Below are 20,482 nucleotides of genomic sequence, written 5' to 3'. Positions count from 1 at the left end.
TATATATATATATATATATATTCATTTGTTTATGGAGGATATTACAATATTCTTTGTACTTCCCTAGCTCAGTTTGGCACTTATAAGTCCTTCAACTGATCCAATCACACCCACAACTGTTACAAGAAAGCAAGCTAAACTAAATGTCCTCAGAACAACCCATGTTTTTGTCCAAGCCCCAATTTTCTTCTGTACAAAGTACATTTCTACAGGAAAATATATGGTCAAAGGCCAAAAGTTCAAGGCCCCTAAAACTCCCAAAACCTGGTTGAAGTAAGGAAATATCATCGCAATTGCGGTAGTTGACACAACGTAAACAGTTCGGAAACACAGCCTGAAGGGATTCACTTGAAATCTCGGTAACAATGGGACCTTGATAGTGTAAAAGTTGTTCACAAATCCACTGCTCGGGTATTTCTTCGTGGACCATCTTTCAGCAACTGCAAATACTGGTTGACTGTAGACCTGCAAGATGAAACATTCGAAATATACGTGACTACAACAGATAAAAAATGGTGATTCAAACTTGAAAAATTTGATACATATATATACGGTACCTGATATCCTCCCACCAAATGAAGAGCAATGCAAGCATTGGCAAAATCAATGAGCCAGAAGGGTTCGTAGAATCCGAATCCTGTCAAGAGATTCCCTGGGGTGTCATCGCCAAAGGCGGCGTATCCAAAGCATCCGCAGCAGAGGTAGAAGAAGGTTGTGACAAATATGGCAATCATTGAGGCCTTCTTCATTGTCTGATTTTCTGGTGGAGGGGACTTCAAAGTATCCTTTGATTTGACAGATACAACACAATCCAACAGTTTCTAATTAAAATCAATCAGAATTTTGTGTGGTTTTAATCAGATTTCTTCGTTTTTCTTCTTTCAAAAGTTTAGAAATCCAACCTGAACTTCAAGAACAATAATAGAGTATGGATAGGCAAAAGCAATGTCTCCAAGTGCTTGGAAGGATAACCATAATTTATCAGCAACATTTGATGTTCTAACTCCTGTTAGGCTTCCTTGAATCTTCCCATTTTCTGCAATTAACAAACATATCTTAAAAATCGAAGTTCCGAGCTTTTATTTATGTCTTATTCTGGACAATGAGGCTGGAAGGTAGGAAAAAAGAAGCTGGAAAAATCGAAGCAAATACCTATTACTTTTGCAAAGCCGAGGCCAAGTCCAATGAAAGAGTAGGCAAAGGACATGATTGCTGCGATAACTGAAAGCCATTCCATGTTGTGGAAATCTGGTATTTGTGACGCAACAATCTGGACAAGTCCAAATAGCAGCATATACAGACTAGTTCCATATTCACATGAAGCCTCATGCCCTTCTTTGTGGTAGCAGTTTGATCTCTGAATGGCTCTAAATCGACAAAATAGAATACAAATGTTAATACATATCGCCTTTACGAAATTAATTTCAGTTGGAAAGAAGTGTAAGCATCATCATACTAGTATAGTGTAGGTAAATATGCACAAATAAAACTCGTTACAAACTTTTAATAAAAAAAAGAACTGAGAGACCCTAGACAAAACAGTAAGTCGTATATATAACACGGTTAAGTGACCATCCCTCCAGTAGTGTTTTGATTAAAAGTAACTGGTTATTTTTGTGCATATTTTGATAGAATCTGAGTGAATTAGGTTAATTGTATTCATTAACATAAGAGAGTTAGAATTAGAAAATAAGAAGCTTGATCTCAAATTTCATTTAATAATACTATTGATTTCTTATAGAAGGGGCCTGAATCTGAAACAAAACGAAAATGACATGAAAAGCACGACTCAATGGGGAAGCTGGTTAAGTACCTCATACTGGTCGCAGTGGTAATCACATAAGCAATACCAGTTCCAAACATGCTGAAATACAGAAGTAAACCACAAAACCAGGTCTTTTTTCTACCTGAACTATCACTGAACTAAATCAGAATCCCACATTAAAGAATCCAATCTATTAGAAACATATCCTAAAATGAAGATCACGTAGAGCAAAAAGTGCAAAAAAGAGAGGTTTTCGGTGTTTTTACTATTGAGATTCACTTTCACAGCATCCATGTAAGATTTGTTTCGAGTTCCGGTGATAGGATCAGGAGACCGGTAACAATCCGAAACGAGGAAGGAAGAAATGTAGGTGACAATTGCAAAACAAAGCAACGAAACGGGGCCTCCAATCCACCCTAGGTGAGCAGTACTCCATGCCAAAGACAAAACTCCAGATCCAATCACAGCAGTGATGATATGAGCCACACAACTCCACAGCGTTCCTGGTTAATTGATGAGTTTCCCACCAGAAACTACGTAAGTCCAAGACCAAATGACAGAGTATAAAATCGAGGCAACGATTTTCGCACTCCCTTTTTAGAGCCGTATGCACTTCATATTGAACATTATACAATTTGTTTGGCATCTACATAACAAGTGCATGAGGCTAAAAGATGAGTATCAAAATCGCCAGCATACGCTTAATTATCAAGTGCTTAATTTAGACTACGAAAAGTTTACCAGTTCTTAGTGGATGGCCATCATCGTCACAGGAACCATTACTAGCTGACTCAAGTGGGTGTTGAATTGCCATGCTTATCAGACTCACACTAGGAACTTATGAAGTTTTTGAGACCTGTGTATAGAACATATGAAGGCCTAAAAGGAAGATACTATAATAAATAGCACTATGCCAAACTTGAATTGATGCAACTAACTATGCCTCAAATGGCAACAGTTTCATTTTCCATTTCTATCTCTCTAGCTAATTAACACTTGACTTTCATATATGTAGCTTTGCGAGCATTGCTTGTCTCCTTAGAGTTAACAATCAATCTCTTTACTTACCTGTAAATCGCAGACTAACACATGTATTAGATTGACTTGTTAAAAATACAAAAAAAAGTTTATATGCGACATGTCAAACTGTGATTTAGTTGTAAGAAACAAATATAATCTTACTATGTTAAGAGTAAAAGACCATTATAGCCATAGCAAGGAGCTCATATACTTTGTGAAATGGTTGATATATGTTATTTGAACCTTCTCAATCAGTCATGTCATGTTCATCTTTTACCCATTTTCTAACTTTCCTCCTCACTTTATTTTGGATTTGAATTCTAGTACATGAGTTGAGTGGGTGGGTGGCCAGTCCCCTTCTGAAACAAACAAATTGCTTGAAAACAGAAATAGAATGTCTTGCTCGATTTAAAACACTCCAACTAATTTTCACCTAAAAGTGCGTTGTTTACAAGTAAGTTGCTCTCTCAAATAAACAAACTGAATATTTTTGCTCACCATCCTTCAATAATTGTAAATTCATCATCCTATTTATCATTGTTCAAAAACCAATGATTCAAAAACTAAAAATAAGTAAATAAATCTTAGAATTTTGAACCATATCCAGATATCCCATGTGCCAAAGTACAGGTTACTGTAATAATTCTCAGTGATTCTAATTTTAAGTGTCGCTATATTTGCATAGACATTGCAATTTGCAACTCTCCTTTTGTTCTATCATCCAAAAAGCTACTTTACAATTTTTAGGCGGCTCAAACTAGCAATCACTATTCGTTAATGAGTCCTGATCATCGATGGAGCCATAAATATTTTTTTAGTGGAAGTCATTGTTCTAAAAATTTCCTTCTAAAACTGTTTAGGCCAACCTAGGCGCTAGACAGTTGGCCACCACCTCGATTAATCTCTAAATATTTGAAAATTAAGAATAGACTCCTAGATTTGTTTAGGCTCCTGTCTAGGCCAACTAAGCGCCCACCCAGACCCACCTAGGCACTCGTCTCGTTTGCAACTCAAACTTAGATAGAGAATAGATAACTTTCATTTTGCATTTTTCTTTTTTCAATAAATTGTAATAGACTTGTTTTTTTTTGAACAAAATAATAGACTTGTTGAATACTTAGATGAACATACATTATATGCTTGTTCCCCATATTTTTATTATGTTCTAATACTTTATAACCTATATGTCATTCTATTTTGCAATTTATGCATCCAAATGCAATTGTGTTTTAAGTATAAACATACATTTATTTGTACGATAAAATAAATTTATTTAAATCCGCCTTGGCGCTAGGCCTTAACTTGCCGCAAGACTAGTGCCTAGAGTCTTTAAGAACCTTGGTGGAAGCAACTTCGAATGATGAAATTAAATTAAATTTTGAAATAATGCTATTAACTTATTGTCCAACAACATGATTTCAGGTAGTTGGTGTTTAGAATGGCAAAATATGAAAAATTAGCTAATGGAAGAATTACACGGCTCAAAAAGGATGAGAGGGTAGGAAAATTATGGAACGTGAGAGGGTATTTTAAGTTGAGTGTTTGGATTGAGACTTTATTTTTGAATATATAGGTAATTTATAGTTTTAGTTGGAACCTTTTTTATAGCAAAAAAAGTTGAGTGGAGACAGCTGCTCCCAGTAGGCATATACTGCTTTTGTCCATGGTCCTGATATACTAAAAAAAACAAGAAGTTTAAAGCTTCCAGTATGCACGAGTGTATAAGTATACTAGAGTATGTTACAAAAATAAATCTCGCAAGAACCTAAGAAGATAAAAGAACACATAGAATTAGAGCTCCAACATTCTAGTATGTTTTTATTATTTGATTCCTCATCACTTATTAGCTGCCATAACTCACACCTGAGGAGGGAGTGGAACAGTCACAAACTCGTGGGCAAGTGACTCCAACTTCTTGGTGGAAGTGTATCCACTATTAATCAATGACCAAAAGTTATCCGTTAGTGTACCACCTATTTTTAACAAAATTTAACACACACGTCTTTCAATTCATGCCGGTGACTTTCAATATTGATTAACGAGTAGAAATCACTGCATCAATGGTTAAAAGTCACCCGTACTTGGACAACTAATTAATTATACATAGCAAAACTCTAAGCACACATACAATGAGCTTGTAGTTTTCTAAAGGTAGGAGCATCTCCTTCCTTTTTCTCATGTCAAGTTGATATTTGTTTGCATCAACTTTATTATGTCAATCGGCATCTCTTGCTTTGTCACTTTGTGCATGTTTCGTCACTTTATCTTTTCATTTCTAGAGCCGTACAAGAATCGGCGATAAAAACTTGGGTGGAAGTGCGCAGTCACGTTATTGATGCGACTCATTTCATAAAAGTATGAGATTATTTTGTATTTTGGTATCGCTCAACCTTGTACAATCTTACACGATATGAGAATTGTCATAATCAAACAACCATACCAAATGTCTTCTTGTAGTCGGCTACATTAGGATTTTACCTGGTACAGGATCATCAAACTCTAGAACTGGAGTTGTATGGGCCATTTTCAATTGGATTATGGTCCACTATGCTAAGCAACTTGACTCAAATTTCTTTTATAAAAAAACCTAGCCTTCAGCGAGTGCAGAATATATTTTTTGAATTACGGCATACCACGTGTGATTTATACGTTTTAAATGTATTTATATGAGTAAATTGACAAAAAAAAGTCAAATATTCGAAGTAAATGAATAATCTTAGATCATGCTAGAAGAAAACCCTCATAAACTAATTAAAGCAGATGAATTCACATAATAAAATCGGTCTCTATAGAATTTACATTAAGAATAAAGAAAATAATATTTAATAAGCAATAATCACATTATTGCTAGCCCATTGTGAGGCTATGCCCACCCCCTCCTCCTTAGTGTAGATAATATCGTTTTTTTTTTTTTAAAACAATTATTTGACAACGAATTTAATCACATTATTATCTGCATGCGAAAGACATTTTTCATAACCAACATTACACGTCTCTTAAGATGTTTTTAACATGTTTAAAAATAGAGAAAATGATATTTAATAAACAACTGATTTAATTACATTATTGCTAGCTCATTGTGAGGCTAAACCCAACCCCCTCTCTCTTAGTATAGATAATATTGTTTGTTAAAAAAAATCATTTGATAACTAATTTAATCACATTATTATCCTCTTGTGAAAGATCTTTTTTATAACCGGCATTACACGCCTCTTAAGATGTTATGAAGGTACTAATTTAAAAAAAAAAAAAAAAAGCATAAAAAAATTAATTATTAAAAAAACATTGTTAAAATGACAAAAATACCCCTGCCTTATTTGTTGCATTATTTTGGGATGCCTTTGAAGTTTTTTGTATTGGGAGCATTTTTGTTGAAGCATGGTGACACCAAAAGTACTATTCACCTTTTGTATTGGCTTTATATATAGATTGGGATCATAAATCCAAGTGACTAGTTTAAATGACACACACATTTTTTAGACTCTCGTACTCATATTTAATCATGTATGACGGCTAGAAATAAAGAGCAATGTCTAAGAAGCTAAAAGAGTATGTGAAAATCATCTCCTTCGATTTTGACACAAACTTAGGAGAGAATTTTTGCTGACTGTAGAATGAGGTCTCTCTCAACCATGGATATGAGCGAGAGAAAAGGAAATACAAAGAAATTTTTTTTGTGTGTGACTGCAAAGTCATGTGATCCGACAAGAAGACGCTAGGATTTTCCCAAACTCAGGACTTAAACTAAGCATGCAAACAATCATCCCATCAAATCACGTTGGATTTGCAATGACAAGTGCAACATGAAACAAAGAACAAAGAAGCAATAAGCAGATTAAGGTTTGACAAGGACTTACTTGACGCTGCCAGCAGCTGTAATAACGTAGGCAATTCCGGTGCCATACAGGCTCTCCTGTGCAAATATTGCACACACTGTCTGACTCTTCTCTCCTAAAATTCAATCATACACAAGTTAAAATTACAACTATGTATAAAGTCTACCCATAAATCATGCTAAATTAAGTCGCTAATGTGAAATTGGGAGACTCTGAGATGTTGTTCACAGTCATTTACTCATGCGTGGACGACTGAGCCTAACATTTAGTTATTCAAGTATTACTAGCTCAACTTTTTCAACAAAGTTTGCACGCATTTAGAAAATTATGACTTTTACACACTCAGTTTGTCCATATGTGCTCCTCCCATATATTTCTATATTTTGGTAATTGAAATTTGAGGAAACAATAGGAAGAACCAAAGTAAACACGCAAAAAAGTCCAAGGAGACAGAACGAGAGTCAAAAGATCAATACCCCATGAATGCATGTCACATACCCTACATCTACATCTCACAAGGTCTAGCATATTTTAATCAAAATTGACAACGGGATGCTACAAAGATCATAAAAATAAAAGTTAGAGAGTATATTATATGGTTACTGGGTTAGAAATGCTGACCTAGGTAGACCTTAACAGCTTCTAAGTAGGATCCGACCCTCATCGGGCTATTGGATTCGGGGTACCGGTAGCAGTCGGAGAGGAGGTTGGTGGAAAGAATGGTGACTGAAGCAAATACAATCATAAGCAATGGACCTCCAATCCACCCTAGCTGAGCCACACTCCATGCAAGGGATAATACTCCTGCTCCTATCACACCTGTTATGTTATTATATGTGCAATTGCAGTCGGAAGAGTTCCTATATATTAAAAAGTTCATGTCAAAATTAGCCTCAAAATAATTTTTTTTTGTTGAACTTCGACAGCATGAGGGAAACTTATTAAAGAAGCAAACAGAAATACCTAGATAGGAGGGAAAATAACCAAAAACCCTAAGAAAAGAGCTAAAAACGAATCGAGGTAAGAAAAAAATGCAAACTATAGAAAAATCAAACTGAACCAAAAGCTAGCAAAAGCGATAATTCGGAAATGTGACTAGTTCCATGAAAAACTTTGCCTGATCACCAGTAAGAAGAGAGAGACTTACATAAACTCTCGAAATTCTATCAGGGTAAACTGCCATTTTACTCCCTGAACTATTACCATAGTTGAAATTGACTCTATAAACTATTTTTTGATAAATTAACCCCCTAAATCACCGTTATATTCTATAAAATTTCATTCACTTTGCCGTCAAACACCGGCACAACTTTACCCTCAAAAGTGAATCATGTGCTGGATTAGCATGTGCCTATATTTGATGGCAAAATATATAAAATTTCATCGAATTTGACGGTGAAGGGTTAATTGGCTAATTTTAAATAGTTCAAAAGGCTAATTTACCAAAAAACACAGTACATGAATCAATTTCGACTAAAATAATAGTTAAGAGGGTCAAAGCAATTTACTAAAAATACAAATCAATGGGGGTTGTTGAGTGAGGAATTAGGACCACCGGGGGTTGTTTGCACATTCCCCACAACTGCCAATCAAATCTACCCAAAAACCGCTACACTACCAAAATAATTAGAACCACCTGAAGTTATCATGTGAAAGCTCTACAAGCTCTCAAACATGGCCCCTCTGAGTCCTCTGGTTATCCATGAAACCTCTAACTCATGACCTCCTCCAACAAAATGATGATTGAGTGCCACTAAACCAAACGGTCACGTGCCACTCATCAACAAATTTATTAACTCCCTTGGTTCTAACATATTTCCTTGCAGCAAAATCTAACTACATAAGCATACAACTCGATAAAATTTGTAAGCAAAAATGGTATGAGTTTAGATTACCAGTTCTTTTGAGAGGTTGGTTGAGTTCACCTGATGAAGAACTTATGAGCGACGGTAACTGCTGATCTTCTGCTGCTTCACCAACACCCATCTCTCTCCCTTTCCAAAATTTAACAGATGAAAAAACTTGTCAAAAATCTGGAGGTACAAATAAACAGATTGGCACCTCAAAAACAAAGTACACATTTGGCATGTCATAGAAAACTTCGCCAGGTTTGTCATCTTGCTGGAGTAAGCAGATATCACTTTAAAGCAACAAGTAGAACTATTTTTTTTCTGGTGAGGCAAAAAGTTGACAGTTTAGTACAATAAAACAAGTCGTTGGCTTACAATTCGTCCAATAAATTCCGCCAAACTCTTTTCTTTCCTTGCACTCTTATTTATCTTTAGACTTGTAAACAAGTCCGATTTGAATTGAATCAGTCTTGATTCATATCCGGATTCATTTATAATCAGATTGACAAATTTGAATCCTATCCGGACTCGAATCATTCTAGTCAATGCATATCCAATTACCATCTGATCAAATTGGATCCTTATCGGATTTAATTTGAGACTTGGAAAATATTAAAATATCATTAGTAACCTCATCTTTTTGTTATATATATATATATATATATATATATTTTTTTTTTTTTTTACTTTTAATTTAAATTTTTGTTGAATAATAAGAAAATATGATATAAGTGTATTTTTATTGCATAAAAAAACTTAATTATGATTACAAAAAAGTGTAATAATATCAAAATCAAATAATATGATATATTAAGTCGATCAGATAGATTATTATCGGACCAAATCAGCTTTAGTCAAATATCCAAATCTATTTATAATCGAATTATCAGATTCTGATCGAATTCGGGTCAAAATCCGATCCATTAACAGATTTATTTATCTCTGGTTTTAACCGAGCGTAAAAAAGGCTTTGCGGAAATGATCTGGCATTACTATTTTGTTAAAGTTCTCTGATAACATTAAGAAATCTAAGGGGGGATGTAATTTGTAGGCCACTTCCAAGCCACTATCAAAAGTTATATTAATATATTAAGCATTAGCCTTTATTTTCTAGGTTGTTATGTACAAGCAATAAGAAATCAAACATCTTAATCTAGAAAATGCCAAGAGCTGAATCAATGATAAAAAAAAAAAAGGGATTCGACGGAATCCAAGATATATTCAATGTCGTGCTCATTTGTCATTTCTCCTTTTTTTTTTTTTTCTTTTTCCCTAGGCTGTTATGTACAAGCAATATGAAATCAACGTCTTGCTCATTTGCCTTATAGGCTTCATCGCGTCTTGGATGACTTTGGAATATGTTTTCGAAGTTATTTTTCAATGTAACTGTGACATGTTACTTATGTTATATCCTCGAGCATAAACTCATCTTTTATAACATAAGGAATAATAAAAAATATTGGAGAGATCATATTTATCACACCTTTAATAAAAGGTATGGCTTACTTTTATTGATGAACCTTATTTCTATTAGAGATGTTACACTTGGCTTTTTTTTGTTTTATAAAAGGAGACCAGCTGGTGGCTTCACCACAGTAGTTCACTATTTCAGTGGCTCTTGAAGACTCGTAGCCTCCTCTGAGTCACCATCGTATGATTCACCAGCATCAGCAGTCAAACCCATCTTCCACTCTTCATCGGGCCTTGGATGAGCCATCATCGGCCGAACACGTTATTTTTGTTATATCCTCGAGCATAAGCTTGTCTTCCACCCTTGTTACAACATAAGGATTAACAAGAAATGTTAGAGAAATTATACTGTACGTCTCTAATAAAGATACGACCTACTTTTAGAGGTGTTACACTATGGTTTCTCATAATTTAGTTTCCGTAGTACTAAAAAAATTAAAGTCTAATCTATATTTCTTTTCAACAAAAGTTAATGACTCGTTTGAAGGTGGGTTTAAAATGACTGAAAACATTTTTGGTTAAAGTGTTTATAGATTCTGAAAACACGTTAAGTGCTTTTTAGAAGAAGCATTATGTGCTTCTTGCAGAAGCACTTCAAGTGCTTTTCCATAATTTACTTACATTTTTACTAAGGATTGGTTCCAAAAACATTTTCATTAAAAGCACTTTTAGTCATCCAAAAAGCACTTCAAAACACACCCTAAATCTAGATTTGTAACAAGGTTTGGTTCCGAATTTATATTAATCCTGAACTCATATGCTTTCATTGTTTATGAATGCAGAACATTGAGCTCAAGCCAGTCCATAGCTTCTATTCACGGTGCTGGTGGCTTCCGTGTTGTCAGCCCCTTATGATATGCCCAGGTACGTCATGTCCGATACAGGCAACTGATCTTGTAATTATTCACGGTTACTCAAACAATCGCACTAATAGGTTGGGTTTTAGCAGCGTTAACTATGACAAGCTCAAATGTATTTAGGAACACTGACCCCTTTCTTGTCAAGTATGACAAGCTCAAATATTCACGTTGGCATGTTGTAAATTGAGGAAGTTAGCATTTCATGACTTCTTTCATCTTAATTATCACGGGATATGAATGTTTGAATGTCTCTCTCATACCAATTTCCATTTTCCACTGTTTTCTCAGTTGGTTGCCGGAGCATGTTACTTTACTCGCTCGTTTTAGTGGAGACCCATTGCCGGTGAAATCTACAGTTACAAAAGCAGTTGCAGAGTTTCGACGTACCCATGCTGATACATGGAATATTCAGAAAGATTCATTTACTGAAGAGCAACTTGAGGTGTGTGTGCTGACCAAACTAAACCTTTACATTCAAATATTTATTCATCGGTTCTGGTTTTCTAACTTTCCTCAGTTCGTATATGCAGGTTCTGGCAGATACGTCTTCATCGTCATCGTATTTTGCATGATTCACCATGTAATTCGTAGGAAAGAGAAACGATATAGTTGTACAGCAATTGATTGAAAGTAAGCAAACATAGGGATTCGACATAAAAACGGAGTGCTAGCTGTCGACTACCTGACGCTCTCTCTCCTCTATCCAGGCTTAGGACCGGCAGTATTGAACTATAATTTTTTTTGATAATTTCTTTTATCATAATTTTATGTAATAAGCCTTGTGTTATCATTGTTTATCACTGCCGCAGAAATTTATTTCATTCTACCTTCCTCTCACATTATATTAGAGACCATCGGAAACATTAGATCATTAGATTGTAAATCCGACTACATGATATCCGAGTTGTATTATGTTGTCTCCGTTTTACAATTTCCACCCACTTCTCTCCGTTTTCTTCCGCAAGCGGGAAAAGGATTTGAGGGTGTCGGGGTCTATCCCCATGTCCGATAGCTTCTTCTTCAGCTTGATGACGTTTCACGTCATGTTGGTGCTAATAACTAAAATATACAAGTGGCAATCATTGAATGGTTAGAGCATGATACGGAGAAATAAGGAGAGATGTAGAGGATTGCCACATAAGCAAGTCAGTTAGAATTGTTGGGATATAACTGATGTAATCTGTTACAATTGGTTTCATTCAATACAATTTACTCTTTAGTCTTCCGCTCGTTTCTCTCTCTAGAGTTCTTAGTTTCTTGCTTTCTTTGTTCATCATCACTGTGATTTTCTTCATACATCTGTGATTTCTTCCATACATTTGGTTTAGTTATCATGGTATCGAGCCTGCGATCTTCTGTGGGTAGATTTTTTGTGATCTTCTGCGATCTTGATATGTTTGTTGAGATAGTGTAGTTTGGTAGATTTTCTTATGTGTTTGTGAAGGCCAATGCCAGTATTTGTAGATTGAATGAATTACTTTGCACTAAATGTTTTGAGAAGGCCAATGCCATTTACTCTGTGTCAAGAAAGAATCTAAAAGGCCAAAGCCAGTGATTCAAGCAAGTTTATAGTTGTATTGTTTAAAGATTTGTCAAAGATTACTTCTTGGAATTTGTTAGATGTGGCTTCTTCTTCTGTGAAAGTTGAGGGTTTGTTGGGAATGTTAACTATTAAGTTGAATGATCACAGTTACACTAAGTAGTCATTTTAATTCAAGTCGGTGCTTAAAGGGTACAAACTGTTTGATTATTTTGATGGTTCTGCAAATTGTCCATCTAAGTTTGTGGTGAGTGCTGAAACTGAGATTACAAAAGAGGTGACAATTACTTTTCAAGAATGGGAGACTGTAGATTTGGCTTTGTTAAGTTTGTTAATGGCTACACTATCAGATGATGCTATTGAACAAGTAATTGGGTGCAAGACTGTTGCTGAAGCATGGGCTAATCTTGAAGACATTTATGCATCTGTGTCTAAAATTGGTGTGAATCATTTGAAGACTGAGTTGCACACAATGCAAAAAGGTGGTGATTCAATGGCTAAGTACTTGTTGAGAATCAAATCTATAAGGGATCAATTGATTGCTGCTGGAGAATATATATTCAATAATGATGTTATGATTGCTGGGTTACCAAAAGAATATGCCACAATAAGAACTGTGATTCTTGCAAGAGAGTTCATTATTACCATGAAAGAATTCAGGGCACTACTATTGGGAGCTGAAAGGGAAAATGATGTTGTCTTGAGTTCTTTAACACAAAGTATGGCAGCTTTATATATGCATAATACTAATGCTGGTGCCAGTTCTCACTATAGCAATGGTGCATCTAGTTCTAATTTTTCTGCAAGCGATCCATCAAGTACTGGTGGTACTATCACTTGGAGTCCTTTACCACAACAAGTGTCATTTGGTTCACAGTCTCAAATGGGACAACCTGCATATTTTTCAGATCAAACTTCATATGGTTCAAGTACTGGTTTTTTGGGTCATATGGATCCGCCTTTTGATAACTCTAAATAACAATAGTCTTCTTTGAATCTTAATGGTGGTCAACAGAGATTCTACAATGGAGGACAATCGAGGGGAAATGGCAATTACAGGTTTGGATATAAAGGCAAGGGCTCTAACAACTATATAAGCAACAGTGGCTGGAATGGAAATACTGAACCAAGAATTACATTGCATCATGAGTGTCAAATGTGTCAAAGAAGAGGGCATACTGCACCTACCTGTTTTTATAGAAACTCTTAAAATAATTCGCCACATTTCATGACAAAGTGTTAAAAAAGGGGCCATATTGCACTTGAGAGCTATCACAGTGCCAACTACTCATATCAACCATCTGGACCACCTGCTGATCTTGAGTCTGTGAATCAAGGACAACCTCATACAATTCCAGAGCCACCAAATTATGTTGCTCATTATTCCTATCAAGTTCCAACACATGTACACACATGTACCTCATGTAATGCAACATAATTTGTGTATGCCTGATCTGTCTTATCAAATGCAAGGCATGTCTGCACAAGCTTCACCATCATACTTTAATCCTGCAACTTGGATTATGGACACATGAGCTTCTCATCACATGACTTTGGATCTTGCTAGTCTCAATCATGTCTCTCCATTTGAAGGTTTAGAGAAAATTAAGATTGGCAATGGTCAAGATTTGCCAATTCAAAATATTGGTTCCACAGTTGTCAAAACACCATCTCATTCCATCATTTTGAAGAATGTCTTACATGTTTCATCAATTGCTATCAATCTTATGTCTGTAAAACAATTATGCAAAGACAATAGGTGTTGGTTTATCTGTGATGACACATATTTCTTTGTGCAAGACAAGGTGACAAGGAAGATCTTGTACAAAAGAAGAAGTAGGCCTCAAGACATGTTTCAGATTCCTATGTCATCATGGAAGGAGTCAAGTGCATTCATTGGGCAGTTAGTAAAGTCTTCACTATGGCATCAAAGGCTAGGGCATCCTACAAATGAAGTGTTGGCAGTTATGTTAGCTAAGTCCAAAATTCCAGTCACTATTGATAATAAGCATGCAATGTGCACTAATTGTATTCATGGGAAAATTACCAGGAAACCATTCTCTAATGATGGTTCTAGGTGTGTTTTACCATTTGATAGAATACACTTTGATGTTTAGGGATTCTCTTTTGTAAAATCTACAAAGGGATATAGGTTCTATGTTGTATTTGTTGATGATTGTACAAGATATATGTGGATTTTCCCACTTTATAATAAATCTGAGGTGTTCTCAGTATTTGTCAAGTTCTATAAATATGTTGAAGTTCAATTTGGAACTCAAATTAAATGCTTACAATTAGATTGAGGTGGAGAGTTTGTAAGTAATGTGTTCAAAGAGTTTATGAAATCAAAATGGATGATTCAAGGTTTCTTGTCTTTACATTCATTTGGTTTCATTCACCCTTTTTTTATCTGTATGATAAACATCCATCTCTTCAAGATTTGAGGGTTTATGGGTCTGCAATCTATCCTTATTTGAGACACTAAAATGATAGCAAGTTTCAGCCAAAAACCTCAGTTTGTGTGTTCTTAGGCTATGATTCAGGGTATAAAGGTGTTAGATCCCATATCGCCCAAGGGAGAGGATCCTCTATGCCTTATATGTAATGTCCACCTTCTTTAGCACGAGGCATTTTGGGAGCTAACTGGCTTCAGAGTTCATCGAAACTCCAAAGTTAAGCGAGTTCGCGTGAGAGCAATCCCAAGATGGGTGACCCACTGGGAAGTTCTCGTGTGAGTTCCCAGAAATAAAACCATGAGGGCGTGGTCGGGGCCCAAAGCGGACAATATCGTGCTATGACGAAGTTGAACCCAGGATGTGGTAAAGCTCAGGTCGGGATGTGACAAAATGGGCTATCTGTTATAACTTGCAGACTAAGAAATTAATTCTCTCTAGGCATGTTCTTCATGATGAGTCTATTTTTCCAAATAAATATCAGTCTTCTGTAATACCAAGAAATAATATCGTACAGACTTCAATACATTCAGCTCCAATTATAGTTTAGTTAAGAGTTCTATATATACAAGAAAGGAAAGAAAATGACACAGCTCGCTCAGTTTCTGATGATACTTCTTTACTGGGAGCACCTAATATATCTTCTGCATCAACTGAAAGTTCACAGAATGCAACAAATACACAGGAATTTGAACCATATTCATCACACTCACCTACTCCAGTACAAGATCTGCATCAACCCTTGTTGCCTGTCTTTGATCCAGCTCAACTTCAGGTATTACTTCCTATCTCTATGAATGATTGTGAACAACCTTTACATCCTTCAACTGGAGATGCTTCAAGTACTCACTCTATGAATACCAGATTACAAACTGGAACCATTCAAAGAAAGGATTACACTATTTTTCATGCAGATTTACCTGAATTACGGTCTCTAAATATAAATGATGGTTCTTTATGATGTGGTGGTTTTTCATTTCTGGCTGAGATCACTGATTTTGAAGAACCAAAGAATTTCAAAGCAACTACAAGTAATTCTAATTAGTAGCAAGCAATTCAGGATGAGTTTGATGCTCTTAAAGGGCAAGCTACATGGACATTAATACCTCAACCTCCTAACAGAACGATCATAAAGAATAAATGGGTTTACAAATTGAAGAAAAATCCAAATGGCAGCATAACCAGATACAAGGCAAGATTGGTTGCACAATGTTATACACAAGAACATGGGTTGGATTACTCTGAGACATTTAGCCTTGTGGTAAGGCATACTACAGTGAGATTTATACTTGCTTTAGCTACAAGTCACAAGTGGGAACTTCGCCAATTAGACATTAAGAATGCCTTTCTACATGGAGAATTGTAGGAGGAAATATATATATATATATATATATGTATGTATATATATATATATATGTATGTATATATATATATATATATATATGTATGTATATATATATGTATGTATGTATGTATATATATATGTATGTATGTATGAAACAACCACTTGGTTTTGTGGATTCAATGACTCCAGATTATGTATGTAAGCTTGTCAAATCTTTATATGGTCTCAAACAAGCTCTAAGAGCTTGAAATTCAAAATTCACAGGTGTGCTACCATCTCTGGGCTTCAAAGTGTCTCAAGCTGATACAAGTCTATTTGTTAAAACAGATGGCAAAGATGTAGTCATTCTATTGTTGTATGTATATGGTATAATCCTCACAGGTTCCAACATCTCTAAGGTTCAAGCTATGGTTACTGCTCTAAGTGAAAATTTTTATTTAAAAGAAATGGGGAAGTTAACATATTTTTTGGGCTTACAAATTCAATACAGAGATAATGGTGATGTATTTATCAGTCAAGCTAAATATGCAAAGGAACTCATTAAAAAAGTTGGAATGGAGAATTGTAAACCAGCTCCAACTCCCTGAAAACCACATATAAATTTATTACTATATGAGGGTCAACCTTTAGCTAATCCAAGTTTTTACATAAGCATAGTTGGTGCACTTCAATATTTGACATTCACTAGGCCTGATATAGCCTATTCTATGAATGTTGTATGCCAGTACATGACCAATCCAACTGATGCACATATGTTTTTGGTCAAAAGGATACTCAAGTATCTCCAAGGAACTATACAATGTGGTCTCACATATTTTGCAGACTCTAATAACAAATTTCAGCCTATATTGATGCAGATTGGGTTGCAGACATCAATACAATAAGGTCAATCACATGATATGTTGTCTTTCTTGGTCTCAATCCTATATCTTGGCAATCTAAGAAATAGTTTCAAGAAGCTCCATAGAGGCTAAATATAAAGCATTAGCAAACTGTGCTGCAGATGTGTGTTGGATACAGTCACAATGTCTCAATAGACAACTAGGTTGCTGATGTGCTGACTAAAGGGTTACACAATCCAACATTTGTAAATCATTGTATCAATCTCAATCTTGGACATCCTAGCTGAGATTTGTATAAGGAGAGATGTAGAGGATTGCCACATAAGCAAGTTAGTTAGAATTGTTGGGATATAACTGATGTAATCTGTTACGATTGGTTTCATTCAATACAATTTACTCTTTCGTCTTCCGCTCGTTTCTCTCTCTAGAGTTCTTAGTTTCTTGCTTTCTTTATTCATCATCACTAAGACTTTCTTCATACATCTGTGATTTCTTCCATATATTTGGTTTAGTTATCAGGTGTGACCAGGCAATCAACTGTGCCATCTGTTCCGTTCATGGAAAATGATTAGTGAAGTTAGACAACATTTTTGAAGAATTAACCAACCGCCGTAGATCTTCTTTTCCTTCTCTTTCCCTTCTTTTCGTCAATGTCCACAACTGCCCCTTCCTCTTTCTTCGTTACTCCCTCGTCTTCGACATCAAATCTCCATGTCAGTGATCTTTTTCTCAAATCCAGAGTGAGATTAACTGAAGAACACATATTGCTTCTTAAACAAATCCATGAGACGGTGCTCCTCAAGGTATTCAAGGTACTCAAGCTGTTCTTCCTTAAGGTGAAGAGTGATCTTCTTACCCCTACTAAGAACTCGCCAGCGATGTCTCTAGTAACGGTGAATGAGCCACCTCCAGCCCGTGACTACTACACTTACTGCTCATCGTTGTCATTGTGCTTGATTGTAACACCGACCTTATCCTAGGCAAGATAAGCAGAGTAGAACCCAACACTAAACCAAATCATTCTAGCATTTGCCCTGGCAGCCAAGAAGGTAGTTCACCAAATTTGAAAATAGAAATTAAGGTAAAACCATTAAAAAATTCCCCAATTCATGTTGTGTGCAAGGGTTTCAGGGGAGATGCAGCAGGGTTTGGAGAAGCAGCGAAGAAGTTGAGGTTCCACCATAAAACCAATTGACAATATGGAGAATAGCTCAATTACTTATAAGCACATTTAGGCTCACACACAGGACAACTTATCCTGATATTATATATGAAGAAGTTGAGATTCCACCATAAAATCAATTGGCAATATAGAGAGTAGCCTAATTACTTATAAGTACATGCAACGCCCCCCTTTTCCCCAAGGGGGATTGATACTCTCAATAGAAGGTCAAAGATGAGTCCGTCATAGAAACGAAGAGGAGGACTTGAGAAGCAGCTACAAGGACTTAAGGCTCCTTAACAGCACTTCTTTCGCATGTTTCATCTTCTTCATCTTCATATTTCGCATGATTCACCATGCAATTCACAGTAAGTTATTTTCTTTTACTAATATTTCTTTTACCATAATTTATATAATGACCTTATTTACATTGTCATTGTCACAGCCACAAGAAATTTCAGGGATTTGAACCTATCTTTTAAATTTCCTTCACACATGTATTTATACTAAACCATCTGATTCATCAGATCATCAGATGGTAAATCCCACAAGAGACCATCCGAGTTGAATATGTTGGATGATCCGTTTCTCAGCTCCTTTCCACCCGTGGACTCCTCTCCGTTTTCTTCCACCTCAAGTTTGTCATGCAACTGGCCCAGCTGATCTGCTGCCGTACTTCCAGTACATAGACTCTGGCTCCACAGCGATCCATTGCCTTCATTCCCAAACGTTGAATGGCCGTATTGAAATCCAGACATGGGCAAGGGGAAAGGACTGTAGTTCCCTGTGATGTTCACAGATGTTGCTCCAGTAGTGTCCGTCCAAAGTTTGTTTGAGTTTAACATGTCTGGTTGTTCTTGCATTGCCCTAGATAAACCAATCTTGATCTTTTCAATAGTACCGTCTTTTTCTTCCTGCTTTCTGTTAATGTACGTGGCCGTGCTGTTTCCCGGCGTTGGATTGATGTGTTGGAGCTGGAAGTCCATGCGCTTCTTTGTAAGGAGGTGGAGCATTTCGTCCTTAAAGAAGCCGAGTGCTGATTCTGCAAGGTGAGCCGCCTGTGGCTGCTCTAGTGTGGTTGCAATCTCGGCCATGAGGTGGGAAAAGGGTTTGTGTGTGACGGGGTCGATCCCCATGCCTGATAGCTTCTTCTTCAGCTTGGTGTTCCAGTGATTTTTCACATCGTTGTCGGTGCGGCCAGGTAATCGCGCTGCAATCAACGACCATCTGTGACACATTCACCGGAAATGATTAGTGAGCCGAGTACTTGAAATATGTAGAGGATGCAAGGGAGCTGTTATTCGCACCTTAAAAGAGAAAAAAGCATTCACTTCTTTAGTTATAGTAAAAAGTGAAAAGAATAAATGAGGAAGAATGGCAGGATAACTAGATGCATTGGAGTGCTAATAACTATTTCTTTTTGTATCATATAACAGAAAAAGATCAACATTACCGGTTGCCAAAAATGGAGTGGAGCTTAACAATTATTTGCTCTTCCGCGTCGGAGAATTGTCCGTGCTTAAGGTCGGGGCGAAGGTAGTTTGTCCAACGTAGCCTGCAGCTTTTCCCACATCTTTGTAAACCTTGTAAACCAAATGAAGAACGTTTCAGGAAGAGAGAGAGAGAGAGAGAGAGAGAGAGTTTTTGCAGTTGTAAATAGTAATTACCAGCATTTTTGGGGATGAGGCGCCAGTTACGAGTGCCATGTTGGGCAATGTAGGAAGAGAGCTTGTTATCTTCTTCAGGAGTCCACTGCCCCCTTTTCACAGTGTCCTTCTCACAGCATGGAATCCGACCCATCTTTCTCTTTCTTTTTCTATCTATTTTTCGAAGAACTTTCACTCCTCAACTTAAAAAATGCCAATAATAATCTTCTTCATGCTATCGAGGTTTTCTTAAACGAAAATGTCAACAATTTTGGAAAAGAAAAAAAAGACAAGATTAGGGCTTGAGAGTTGAGAAAGTAGTGGAAGTAAACTAATAAGCTAAAAGAGCTAAAACATTTTTCTTTGATTTTGGTTTGCTAAAAACAAAGAAACGAAAACATTTTCTTCGGGAATTTTTTTTTTTTAATTTCTAAATTTCTCTTACAGGTTTACCTGTTCTCTAATATTCTTTATATATATGATATAATGTATGAAGAGGTTCAAATGCATTAGCCATGACATAATAGGGTTACTGGAAAAATCCCATCAAAGGCTCGTGATTTCATTAAAAACTTCAACGCCATTGAGCGTGTGAGACTTTGGCCGGTAGCTCACCCACATGACACCCGGTCAACCCTCTCTCTCTCTCTCTCTCTCTCTCGGTTGACTGCACGCACGCATGTATGATGCTTC

General features: G+C 36.2%; 2 protein-coding genes and 1 long non-coding RNA gene across 18 annotated transcripts; 1 reads left to right on the top strand and 2 right to left on the bottom strand.

Annotated features, from left to right (window-relative positions):
* On the bottom strand, positions 1–8,948 carry LOC137741535 (putative amino acid permease 7). 15 transcript variants are annotated; one of them, XM_088680412.1, is made up of 9 exons: positions 7,243–7,259; positions 6,643–6,736; positions 2,507–2,621; positions 2,032–2,268; positions 1,814–1,907; positions 1,153–1,367; positions 903–1,036; positions 558–785; positions 1–465 (listed from the first exon to the last, which is right to left on the bottom strand). In XM_088680412.1, the coding sequence occupies exons 3-9, from the start codon at positions 2,577–2,579 to the stop codon at positions 64–66; spliced, it is 1,383 nt and encodes a 460-aa protein (XP_088536538.1). In that variant the 5' UTR covers positions 2,580–2,621; positions 6,643–6,736; positions 7,243–7,259; the 3' UTR covers positions 1–63. The 15 variants fall into 15 exon arrangements, with proteins under 15 accessions (XP_088536538.1, XP_088536540.1, XP_088536542.1 ...); XM_088680414.1 differs by lacking the exons at positions 1,814–1,907; positions 2,032–2,268; positions 2,507–2,621 and adding exons at positions 8,517–8,615; positions 8,847–8,948 and having other exon boundaries at positions 7,243–7,440; XM_088680416.1 differs by lacking the exons at positions 1,814–1,907; positions 2,032–2,268; positions 2,507–2,621 and adding exons at positions 8,517–8,615; positions 8,847–8,948 and having other exon boundaries at positions 7,243–7,431.
* Positions 8,949–10,652: 1,704 nt separating this feature from the next.
* On the top strand, positions 10,653–11,515 carry LOC148692678 (uncharacterized). The gene is made up of 3 exons (XR_015953650.1): positions 10,653–10,805; positions 11,090–11,243; positions 11,332–11,515. It is a non-coding gene; the product is annotated as an uncharacterized LOC148692678 (long non-coding RNA).
* Positions 11,516–18,211: 6,696 nt separating this feature from the next.
* On the bottom strand, positions 18,212–20,234 carry LOC137741424 (transcription factor MYB80-like). Of its 2 annotated transcripts, XM_068481140.2 has the most exons (3): positions 19,811–20,234; positions 19,597–19,726; positions 18,212–19,370 (listed from the first exon to the last, which is right to left on the bottom strand). In XM_068481140.2, exons 1-3 carry the CDS (start codon positions 19,941–19,943, stop codon positions 18,650–18,652), a joined length of 984 nt encoding a protein of 327 aa, XP_068337241.2. In that variant the 5' UTR covers positions 19,944–20,234; the 3' UTR covers positions 18,212–18,649. The 2 variants fall into 2 exon arrangements, with proteins under 2 accessions (XP_068337241.2, XP_088536513.1); XM_088680387.1 differs by having other exon boundaries at positions 18,506–19,370; positions 19,597–20,045.
* Between the last annotated feature and the right edge of the window lie 248 nt (positions 20,235–20,482).

Source organism: Pyrus communis, chromosome 11, assembly GCF_041283825.1.
Source record: "Pyrus communis isolate YQ-2024b chromosome 11, ASM4128382v1, whole genome shotgun sequence".
NCBI classification, from domain to species: Eukaryota; Viridiplantae; Streptophyta; class Magnoliopsida; order Rosales; family Rosaceae; genus Pyrus; species Pyrus communis.
The sequence above is the reverse complement of the archived record's forward strand: the minus strand, read 5'-3'. Positions and strand labels throughout refer to the sequence as shown.

Excerpts from the sequence above, each read along its gene's own strand:
- LOC137741424 (XM_088680387.1), bottom strand. The coding sequence starts at position 19,943 with ATGGGTCGGATTCCATGCTGTGAGAAGGACACTGTGAAAAGGGGGCAG. Across the intron at positions 19,371-19,596 it reads CACTCCATTTTTGGCAACCG|ATGGTCGTTGATTGCAGCGC; the intron begins GTAATGTTGATC and ends AATGTGTCACAG.
- LOC137741535 (XM_088680412.1), bottom strand. The coding sequence starts at position 2,579 with ATGGCAATTCAACACCCACTTGAGTCAGCTAGTAATGGTTCCTGTGAC. Across the intron at positions 1,368-1,813 it reads ACCACTGCGACCAGTATGAG|AGCCATTCAGAGATCAAACT; the intron begins GTACTTAACCAG and ends TTGTCGATTTAG. Across the intron at positions 466-557 it reads ATTTGGTGGGAGGATATCAG|GTCTACAGTCAACCAGTATT; the intron begins GTACCGTATATA and ends TTCATCTTGCAG.